At 37.5% G+C, this 12,156-nt stretch overlaps 1 protein-coding gene across 2 annotated transcripts in view; it reads right to left on the bottom strand.

Moving 5' to 3' along the window:
- LCLAT1 (lysocardiolipin acyltransferase 1) overlaps nt 1-12,156 on the bottom strand; it is a 103,683-nt gene that overhangs the window by 42,035 nt on the left and 49,492 nt on the right. For both annotated transcript variants that reach the window (XM_065739629.1, XM_065739630.1), the window contains exons 4-5: nt 11,702-11,848; nt 3,398-3,514 (exon numbers count right to left, since the gene is read on the bottom strand). In XM_065739629.1, coding sequence (XP_065595701.1) covers nt 3,398-3,514; nt 11,702-11,848 — 264 coding nt within the window. The remainder of the gene's footprint in view (nt 1-3,397; nt 3,515-11,701; nt 11,849-12,156) is intronic.

Raw genomic sequence — 12,156 nt, 5'->3', positions numbered from 1 at the left:
TAGCAGGTAGCAAGCTGCCCTTGTGCAACAACCACGTGGTTCTACTCTTCGTGTTCACACAACCATATTGCATCTTCTCTTACCACACACATCATCATACTAAATCATCCTACTTAAATTTATTTTTGAGCCAAATGAGCATACTTCTCAAAAAAAAAAAAAGTATATATCTTTCTCTTGCTTAAAACACAGCAACAACTGCAGTCCTTGTTCTACTCAGTACATTACTAATTATCCATCTAAAGCATGTTCATCACCTGTGCTCACTCTTGAATGGTTCTTTGGTTTGTATCAGTGAAAAACTGTAATGTGATCATTAGCTGCACGTATTTTCACTGTCGTGGCACCTGAGCACAATCCGAGGAAAGCACAGTCAGCTTTTACCTGGGTTTCTGTTTAAAAGAGTGCAGGGGTTAAGCATTACCACTCACAGAGAGCTAGGATATGGGGGAGAAAAGCAAATAAATAAAAAAGGAGGAGTCAAAAGCCAAGGAGGAAATGTACCGCCTAAGCTATTTTTATTGTCAGCCTGTTTGGTGGAGGCTAAATACATTTCTGTTTTTCTAAGCTCCTTTAATTAGAAATGACTTGTGAACCACCCTAGCAGCATCTGTGGTCAAAAGGAGATCAAGTAGTTGAATTAATGACCATAAGAGCAAGAAGGTGGTCAGAGAAATTTGTGTGCTGGCCATCGCTGGCAGAAATCTATTTGGGTGCTTCAGGAAGTTGTGCTACCTATGGAAAGCCAAGGACTGATAACTGCTAGGATCACATTGCCAGCGTGTAGATAGTGCCTCCTCCAGGGAAGAACATAAGAGATACAAGCAAAATTCTGCTGAAGGTTATTTTTTCATTTCCTATTCAAATGGGTCACATATTTTATGTAATAACAGGTAATTCTTTAATGCTATAGCTTGTCATGCATATTAATCAGTGTTCTTGCATAATTATAGTTTTTTTCAACATTCAAAATGCAGTTAAACTTCTAATGACATTTTTCCCCTCACTTCATCAGCCTATTTTGGGACTAAAGGCCTGAAGTAGACACTTGAGCTTAGGGAATGGAAAACAGCCACGAGCCAGAATATATTCACAGCAGAGCTGTAGGGCAATAAGGTTGTCATCTACGCACAAAGATAGTTTCAAACATGTAAATATGATGTTAAAGTCTCCACCACTCCCTCCTCCATGTTAAAGTCACAGACACTGTCTTCTGCTGGCCATTACAACCAGTAAAAAGGAAATGACACTATTTTTATGGTTATTGGTACTACTGTAGCACAGTGACATTCCCAAGACATGGACACAGCGTTAACACCCTTGCCTTACCACTCCTGGTTTTCTTCACTACTGCTGGAATCAGAAATCAGAATTGTAAGAAAATAGTATAAATGAGTCAAACCAGAGCTGCATAACAATGCTAGTTACCAAATGTGCCACTGGTATCTGAAAATCAACCTGGACACCAATATTTCACCTACAAAATGATGACTGTACACGAATACATAATACTCTGAAGTGCTCTAGCGTAAAGCAGCTACAAATTGGTTGTCTGTAGAAATAAAATATTTCTACACAAATGCTCCATGTTTGGCACACGTGCAAGGATGGAAAAGTCTTAAATGAGCAAGTAATAATTTAGCATTTGAAAATCCTAGTTGAACTACCTTCTCACACATACAATACTACGTGATACCCTACAGCCATCATGTATGTAGCTTACAATGCCTAGCAATGTACCAAATAACTAGTGAATTCTAGAGGGACATTAATACTTCACATAATTCTTGCCTACCTTAAACAAAAGTAGGACTTAATGCATTTGAAAGCTTTAAAAAAAAATCTCAGAATGTTTTTGTTTTCTTCCCCCAGCTTGGAGCTGCATAAAGTTAGCTAACTGCCTTTAGTACATCCCTCCTTATAACCCAACAGCACAATTTGCACAGGTCTTTCATAAGAGAGACTGTACAAACATGAAGCTCATTTCAGATGTAATTATAGAATCTATTTTTTTTAAGTTGATAACATTCCAGATTGAGAACATTTCTTTAACTGAAAACTTATTCCAGCTGAGAATTATTATGCACTAGGCTAATGTAGTGCTGAAAAGTTTTCAGTAAAACATGTTCTAAAATTTCATGCATGATTTTTCACTACAGCAAAATGAATAATAAACTTTTGAGGTATGTGAAAATTTAAGATGTCCACCATGGAATGTTGGATAAATACATGGTCATATAGATGCAAGGTCCTTCACAAAGATATCCAGTTGGATGAAATATCAAAGTGTTAACAGTGGTTTTAGTGTTTCTGCTCAAGTAGGAATCAGGCAAAATGCAAGTCAGCTCTGCTTCTAAAATCCAAGTGAGGATTCCAGCAAGGAAAAAACCTACCATCAGGACTTCATTCTTTTTAATAATCTCAAACTTCTCCCTTTGGCAGACAGAATAACCAACATGTGTTAAAGATCTGGAATTGCTTATCCCAGAAGAACTAGCCTATAAATAAGCCGCTTTACATTTACTGTACACGTTTATTTTCTTCAACCATACATTCACGCATCCTGAGAACATTCACTCATTTGCATTTGAATCACAGCCATATCAGTATTATTACAACAATTACACCATTATGGCCTAGAGCCTGGCAGAAATCTCATCAAAATGCCCATTTCCTCCAGAATCCCCCAGATGTTTCCTTCTAACAAGCAATCGCATCTCTATACTCTGTTCCCCTGACAATATAGAATCAGTCTCTTAACACCAGATTAATACCGGAATGGAAGACCATTTCTAGTTAAAAAGCAAGCACCACATGTTCTCTCACCCATTGACATGCCAAGCAACATAACTCATGTTTTACACAGTTTCTCCAAATCAGCACTGCCTGGAAAAGCTGACAAGACTGGGCAACCAATTTGCTGCATCTGCATGTTACTCAGTATTCCCCTTGTACACTGAACACAGCAATTTTTCCACAACTGAGCACAAAAGCTTTCGAGAGAGGGCAGTAATACACAGGTCTGAGTGTTAAGTGTCAACCCCTCAAGGATTAAGGACTGCTACAGACAAAACGGCTGAAATTCCCTGGGACCTTTTCCACTATTTCCCTCAAGTAGACTGCTGAGCAAGCTACACTACTTGAAAAAAATGCAAAAATGTTTTTCTCGTTCATTACGCCTCATCAGATGATCTCAGTATCCCATATCAACTCTATCAAATCTATCCACGTTACAATCATTTTAAGCACAACATCAAACAAGGCCTTTTTGGTGATCAGCATATGTAAAGCATCTCCGGAATCACTTCAAGCAGCTTTGTGATGACTGACTTCCACTATTTTAGTGAGAATAGTCATATTCAAGAGAAAAACGTGTAGAAATGGAGAGCAGGATTACCTTTCCTTAGACATTCCACCACAAAAGTGAATCCTGTAGTCCGTGGATGTAAGACATACTCATACTTTCGAAGTCCGTTCTTTTCAGCAAAGTCATTACTGCGAGCTTTGGTATTGGCTGGAGGAGACAATAAAAAGCACAATTTTCTATTAGCGTGCGTGTAGACCAAGAATTACATATCATCATGATATGTCAGGAAAACAAAAAAAATCAAACAAGACTAATGCACATCAGCTTTACAGATGGAGGTCAATTGCAAGGTGCTTTTGGTTTTATATATATGCACACATATACACACGCACACACATATTAAGGGGACTTATAAAGAGCAATGTACATTTCATGAACAACCTTTTTACTTGCTCATTTCATCTAAGAAAATACTCAGCAAATCCTTCATATTTATCAAATGCAGTTTGAAATCTAGAAATTGGAATTTAATTGTTCTACAGACACTTCAATGCCCATTTTTTAAAGAAAAATGTATTAATGAGTTCAGCAGAGGAAAATAGTTAATCAAATGCAGCATTCTCGTTCTTCATTTTGAACATGGTACATGTATTCATCGCCTTCCTCTGTGCATACTTCCCCCCATTTTAATGTTTTGACCGAGTGCCCAATATCACAGCACATGCTTGCTGCCAGACAGAGAACTGGCAAGGACCTGGAAAGCCACCTGGCCAAATCCCATGACACACGGATTTCACAGAATCATAGAATCTTTAAGGTTGGAAAATACCATTAAGATGGTAAGTTCCAACCACCAACCCACCCCCACCATGTCCACTGACCATGTCCCTCAATGCCACATCTCAACACGAGCTTTATCACCAGTTCAAAACTCTTACAGAAAGAATTCTATCCAGAACAAACCAAACCAAAGTTTTTAATATCTAATCGCCAACACAGCTCACTAAGGGAAGGAGATGTAGGCACAGTGGAAACTTCTCAAGATGAGTGGAGAAGCAGCAATTTGTTCTCTCCTATGTGTAGGAAACTTGAAATCACAAGTCAGTAGCCCAACAGCCTTGGGGGCTGTACTTACCCTTTGCTGTGGGTACTTCTGCACCTCATCTTGGGCCAAAAGACAAAGGACTCATACAATGTTCCCATGGCAACAAGAAATCATTTTATATAACTAACGTATTAAATAACTAGTATTTATAGAGTCCCACATGGTGTTTTAGAGGAAGGAATCCTAGCACACATCTGTGTAAGAAAATCATTGCCCGAGCAATTCGTAATCTTTCTTAGGCAGAAACAGCTCTTTTTTCTAAGTGCCCACAGTTAACCTTACCAGAGGTAAGAGATAAACTATTGGAAAATCATAGCATTGCTTAAGAATTTATCACAACTGCTACCTATAGTTTTTTCCCTTGCACTCATAATTTCATCTTATTAAGGAGCAATAGAACATGTTGACAAATCAGCAACAGTAGCACTAGATGCCTTTTTTGCAGGAACACATCTTTTTAATTCCTAAACTGCATGAGCTCATCATTTATCAGCAAACGTGGCTTTCCCTTTTAATGGAACAGCTACCTATAAGTAAGTGCTATATCATATTAGGATAACAAGGTATTTTTCCACTGTATCCTATTGTTGCCTGTATAAGGTAACACATTACCTGTATGCCTTACAGAACTGTACTCAAGATTCACTGCACAGATATCCTGACCTCGTGAACTGGCAGAAAGGAAAAAGCTACTGCACAGTAGCCAAGTGGTTCAACAAAGAACAGCTGAAGATTTAATTCCTGCCAACTTGTCAAAATCTACAGATACTTGAAAATATTACATCTTATTAAAGTGTTGCTAGAATTATAGAATGTGTGAAATTCTAAAATTACAGTTGGCTACATAACCTAAACTCATCTTTCCTTGAGCATATGTATTATGTCTCTCATGACTGGAGTACCTATTTTTGTCTGCTAGACTGCTATTTCAGTGTTGAAAAGAGACTATTGTGAATCAGTGAAGGGAACTTGCCTGTAGGATCCTTGCCTCTGTTGTGGCAAAACTTGAAAAATGAGTCATAAACAAGGCCTGGAATGGCAGAGAAGGAGAGTAATTCCCTAAGTATTAAATGCTCATCTGTAAAGTTGGATTTTATCTTACAGCCATAACCATACTGTACTATTAGCTCAGAAATCTAAACTCTTTATGAAAGGACAGCAATAACCAGTTTTCCTCTAAAAAGTACACAAGTCAAAAGCTCTTGTTTTTCTCTAAGAAATGCTCCAATCAAAAGCTCTAAAACTCTTTTCCAGATTCTGTGGCAATTCAACATGGTGCTTAAATATAACGTATTGCAAGGTTTTTAAGCTACCGTGCTGTTTCTTCCAAAAGACACTGGAAGTTTCTACTTCATTTTCTGCATATGCAAATTAAGATTTCAAGTCTGCAAATCAGGTCAGTCAAAGCTCTGAGAGAAAAGTGCTATGCAAGTCCACATTAAGCTTAACAGTTTAAAACAATCCAAGCCTTGAGCATCTCGAAGTGCACACAGTTCACATACACCCAGAACCAAATCCTCTATATGCCTGCTCACTAGCACTTCTGTTACAAAGGGCAGCATGAAAACAAGTTCTGTCTGCTGAACACTTGCACCACATACAAAACAGTGAGTAAATGGGCACCTTATTTTTCAGAGCAAGACCTAATTTACACTGTAAAATAGTGAGAACTTCTGTTGCCCACTGCACTGAAGTAAACCTCATAGTCACCTCATTGTACTTGGAAAGATTTCAATGTAAACATCTGCAAAGCATCTTCCTAATTTCCTTTTACTAAAAATGTGAACAGCTGGACATTGGTGTTCCAGCCAACACTCGTCAGCTATTTCCTGATATTCCATTTGTTTGTGCCCCTCTTGTCTCTGGACTGTAAGTTTTATGTAATAGATTGTTTCATCCTCCTTTTCATGAACCCATGTAATGTGATTTTAGAAGCAAAGTGACACTCACAGCTAATGCAATGATTGTTGTCATCTGGAAGAACTATTACCCTCTTCAATCTGTAACATACATCAAGTCACGGGGCTTTTTGCATCATATTTATTATTACAATATTGGTATACAGCAAGTTAAGGAGGTCAGAGGGTTTTCAATGCTATCCTGAAGGCATAGGATAAAATTATCAAAAAGTAAGCATTGCACTCTTCATCCCCATCCTGCCTCTCTTGGTATTTGTGAAAAAACAGTATGTTACTTTGATTCTGCACAATATATTTCCATACAAATGCACTGACTGCTACCTTATCTGATGAAAGCACCTTGGTGCCTGCTGCTGCGTGTGATCCCTGCATGAGACACCCAGGCTTAAACCTTCTGGGAGAAATGCAGAGCAAGACTCCTGCTCAGTACAAGGTTCCACAAAAGCCAGAAAATCAGATGTTCCATATTATATGAAACCCAGAGGTTAAAAAAATGGATGCAGGAAATTAAGAGTACAATTTTTTATATCCTTTCCAGCCTAAGTGAATTTACACAACAGTTACCTCTTAAAAAAATCTTAGTCAGCAGACACTGTCAGTGCTACAGAACTTGTGTAGATGATTCATTATTCTGCAGCCAAACTTGAAATATTTGTAGGTGGAAGCAAGGAAAAAAAAAACAAAACAGTAGGATGCCTTTGCGAGCCTGTTAATGATAACACTTCCTTAAAAAAAGCACAGAACATTTCCTCTGTCTCCAATGAAGTGTAAGGTAAACTGCATAAAGGAGCTCCCAGAGCAGGGGGACTGGAACAGAATTTGGCTTAGGTCTTCCCAGTCTCAAAAGGCCACTCGTATCATCAGTAATGCTCCCTCATGCTCATTCACACATTCACACACACAAAGAAGAGTGAGTATTGATTTCTAGAAACAAATATTTCATTTTTTTCCACTGCAATTAAGAATTAAGCCAAAGTAAATCTACCTCCTAAGTTCTCACTCATTACTATTAGGTGTATTTTGCTTTTTATTTTAAAATGATCTATTTTTATGGAAAAACTTCATATGTGGATTTCAGAACACAATGCAATTATCTCAGACCTTCAGACATGGACACAGTGCCCTTGCCAAATTATGCAAAAAAAAAAAAAAAAAGACAAGAATGCAAAAGGTTATAACTTCTTAATGGTTTTTGTTTGTTTGTTCTGTTTTTTTACTTCTGTTCTGCCTTTGAAATATCATTTGATTAGAAGTTTTCTTCATCTGTCTCAAAATTTATGTGGGGAAATCCCATTAACTGCATTACTGTTGGAAATGCTGAGATGTCAGCAGTTTCGCAGAAGCACCATATCTCAGAATCTCATTTGAAGTGAACTGGAGGAAGACATTATGCTAATTTATTTCCTTTGTCTTCAAGTTATAAATCTTTAGGAAGTTAAAATTGCTTTTTACTCATGAAATCCAGAGGAAGAAAAGCAAACAAACTCCTAATCTTTTAAAATCAAATTATATCATCTAGTTTTGAATTAAAACAAAAACCTCTAGGATTTGACTCTGAAGGAAGTTGTAAGTCAGTAACAAACTGCGCTTGCTAATGTAAAGAACATTAGGAACTACAGCTCCATCATCTGTGCCAAACGAGGAGGCAGGTATGTGCCTCCCAGAAATCATGTAAAAGCAGCATGAATTCAGCTCAAAAGAACAAGCTCACATGCTTTTACTTCCAACATTCTCCAGGCTGTGTTTTGCCAGACATCACCCAAAGGATTGATGCATTGCCCTCCCCATCCTACTGGAATGCTAAGTCAGACAACTGTAATACAACTGCTTCTGACCAACTCGTAATTCTTCCTTCTTCACTAGTACTGAAATTTCAATATTAGGTGCTTCCTTTCCCTTTAATATGAGTTGTGATAAAAGAACACACATACACCTACTATGACTTCAAGTACTCTTAAATGACACCAACAGCAGACAGTGGAAGAAAAGGGTAGTCCAAAAATCTCTTTTCTCACTCATCCATTTATCAGAAATGTGCACAGAGAGCATAGTAGCTATATTGGCTCACAGTTATTATTTTAACAAAAAGTCAAGCAATTGATCTTGCTGAAGTTGTTTTGAAACTATTACCTGTTAAACTTTACCAGCACTTCCGAATAATAGTTTGTGCATTACTACAGCATATGACATTTACTACAAAGGAGAAAATCCACCTGTAGTTCTGTGTTACCTTCTAGAGAAAATATTGTTTCACATCACAACTGCCTAAATTTTGGTAACGCTGAAGTTTATTAACTTCTGCTTGTTTTTAAGCTGTTTCTTACGGAAGAAAAAAAGTCTGTGAAATGGCACCTTGTCCACCTTTTCTCTTTAACTTTCATTTATTGCCACCTGCAAACAGAGTTTGGCAGAGATAAGAGATTCATGGACAGTTAAGCCCATAGGAGCTTTTAGAACAATGAACGGCAGAACAAAGGGGAACTTTCAACAGTAGATAACTTAATAATGAGAAAAGCTGGCACAAACTCTGCAGGCAGCGGGCCCGCTGGGGCTTTCAGCACAGCGTGCAGCAGTTAAGACAACTAATGGTGAGGAAAAGCTACAGCACACAACGCCTCTTGCAGAGACAGCAGCAAGAAAGATTTGTGGTAGTGTCACAGGGAAGGAAACCCAAGAAAAAGGAAAAACTGGAGTAAAGAAAATAACATGTTTAGAGATGCAGACAAATGCATAGGCAATGGGTCCTATGGAATAGGCCCAGAGCAATGCAGCAAGTTTATGTTTTTGTTCTCCTACTACTTCGTAGAATATTACTACAAAACTCTTGTACAGAACACCAACAAAAACAAAGCAATGAGCAAAATGGTGGGTTACATGATAGTTGCTTATTTTCTTCAAGTCTTCAGCAAGTCTGACCTTTTAATTACAATAAAATGCCTTTGGTGCACTTAGCCTTAAGCTTCAAGTATCCTAGAGTTAAAAGATGACCAACCTACCGGAAATAATCAACTTCATACACAGTCTGCAAATACATTGCTCAGGGTTCAATGACATTACTACTTTAAAGTTACTTAAGTAGCATCTTCCAATGCAAAGTAATACAACAACATGAGCTCAGGCCACGCATAAGAGTTATACTTTGCATTTCTTTTAAATCTTTCATTCTCAAATACTTGAAAATATTACAGATGCCACCATAAAGAATAAATCTATCACCGTCACGTGGCCTGAGAGGATAAAAAATGAGAGTAGTAACGAGCTGCACAGTAATTCTCCTTTTCAGTGATATATGTGTAGGATATTTTCAATTTCGAGCACTAGAAGAATGCAGCTATCAGAAGTAATTGGTAAAAAACAAGAGACATTATATACATTTTTGAAAAACATTCCCTAGGATACCGAGTGACCTTTCAGCAATAAACTTTATTCCTAGTTTTTAAAGATCCAATGTGTGGTTCCAACAGGTCCTAATACGTCAGTAACACAGCAGTTATCTGAAAGTAATTTTCAAAGTGTTACACAAATTACATTATGATGTTCTTTCATTAATGTACAGCACAAACTTATTGTTCGATCAAGATCAGCTTTCAAAGGAATTTAGTACTGTCTCCTATAATATCTTAAAATATAGGATGTTTCCTGTGAAAATAATTAGAGATTTCTACTTATTTAGATAGAAAAGACCCTAGGGTATACATATGCTTGTCCCTATCCATCTTATTATGCACAAATATTGTACCAAGGTGACATCTGTTTGATGCTGTGAGGTGGCAGAACATGCATTACACACGCACGAGGAAAAAGAACCAGAGCAACATAAACAGCTTTTAAAATCTCTCAGAAATTTGTGTTCAGAAATCCCACTACAGAGTGTTTTGACATGAAGAATCTCACCTGCATGACTTTCTGAGTTGATGGTATCAAAAGCGTATACTTAAACTTAGTCAAGAGTTGTTCATAATCAATTACAATGGAAAAGAGACAAACCTCTGCTTCCTTATAGAACTCCATGTATGGGTAGGAACATTCCCACCATGCCTTTGGGACTCCATAGCTAACATCCTGCTACTGCCTTATTCCACAGATAGTCCTTTTTTAAAACTGTAGTAAGGAACTTCTTCAGTTCTTTAAAATCTGTTGTTTCTGGGGAACACTGGGAGAGACTGGAAGGCATACATAATTTGTGAGGTAAATTATGAACAACCCAATTCTCTTAAACCATCTTGGAATGGAAACACCTGTATGACCCAACAAGACACTTTCTGACAAGTGGTCATGAATTCAAAGAAAGAAAGAAAAAAATGAGATAATATCCATCCTCCTTCCTAATTTTAGACATACAATTACTAATTCAGCAAGAGATATCACGTGATGCAGTCCAAGAATGTTTAATGATCTATCCCCCTTTAGGAAGGAGGATCAAGTGACAGCAACTCCCTACAGTGTGATACTATCTGAACATTACATATCCGTGTTTAAGGACACTGGGAACACAAAGAAGAAAACAGCAGTTTACATTATTTATTTTCACACTGTGTCTAGTATTTACCGATCTGACATTGTGATAAGGTATGATTTGAGAATACCTGCAAGGAAAGTATAGTAATAAACTTTAAATTAAGCTAAAAGGTAAAAGTCTAGTTGTAATTGGTTTTCTATTTTAAAAATGATGCTTATCAAATAGTGCTGCAGGCATGAAAAATCACAGAACCTTCATAAAATGCTTTTATATTGTTGGTATTTGAGTTTTTTTCAACAGCAGTTAGCAGCTTCCTACCAATGCTGTACAATACGCCTGCATCAACACAAATATTTTACTAACAATAAAGCAAGCCCTGTAGAAGTAACTCGTTAAATTTACTATTAGGATAACATTGACATTTGTTTTAGGGAAACATTCTTTAGATGCAGATACAGACAGCTTTCATGGCCAAATGAAGAAGCATGTCCATTTTTCTCCTTCTAAAAAATTAAGCAAAAAATGCAATAGAATTGTTAGCTCTCATCTTCAATCACCTGTCACAATTTCACACTGCTGATCTCAGTGACATAGAAAATGGGAAAATAAGTAATTTATTCCAGGTCTTGTAAACTCTTTTTGCCAGTACAGGTGGAACTGATCAACATTAAGCTCTTCTAATTACAAGATGCTTCTGAAACTGAACAGTTATTTCCAGAAGAGTAATTAAACCTCCTAGTGAAACTACGCTTGTGTTTCTTGGGTGTACCAGCACATTATGATTGCTAATTACAATTTCTACTGTCTGAGAGAACGCAGGACTGCTCCAACCTTGGACTTTTCAATTGCTTCCATAAGCAAGAGAATTTCCATATCAATCACTGCACAAGAAGACAGCAAATATATCCTACCTGTGAGATCAGTTCCTTCCGGAAAGATGAGGAGTTGCAGTGGCTCATGAATGTCACAGAAATAATGCAGCATTTTTTCAAAGTGACTCTTGTCGTCTTCCCATTTTCTCTGAATGAAAATAAAGGCAGCAACCTGCATTGCCCAGCCTGTGGTTTAAAAATACACCATTAGCAATACTTCACTCTAATACTTCCACGGTGTCTGTTATTCCAAAACACTGTATAGATTGTGTTAGGCACAACATATTATCTGAAATCAGCTAAGCAGATGGAGCCCACACAACTAACATCCCTTCTGCAGACTGGACCTAATGAGTCTCAGATACTCAGATCATGAACGACATCCAGATAACTGAATCCTGGAAAGGGTTTTTCGAATTAGGAAAGGAAATGCCTTGGATGCACTCTCAGCAAATCTTTGCAAATTTCTACACTGTCCTTTTGTTAAAAACCCT

Source organism: Cyrtonyx montezumae, unplaced genomic scaffold (genome assembly GCF_038088225.1).
Source record: "Cyrtonyx montezumae isolate F1298 unplaced genomic scaffold, pur_monq_1.0 scaffold_24, whole genome shotgun sequence".
Classification (NCBI taxonomy): Eukaryota; Metazoa; Chordata; class Aves; order Galliformes; family Odontophoridae; genus Cyrtonyx; species Cyrtonyx montezumae.
This window is presented reverse-complemented; position numbering and strand designations above follow the sequence as displayed.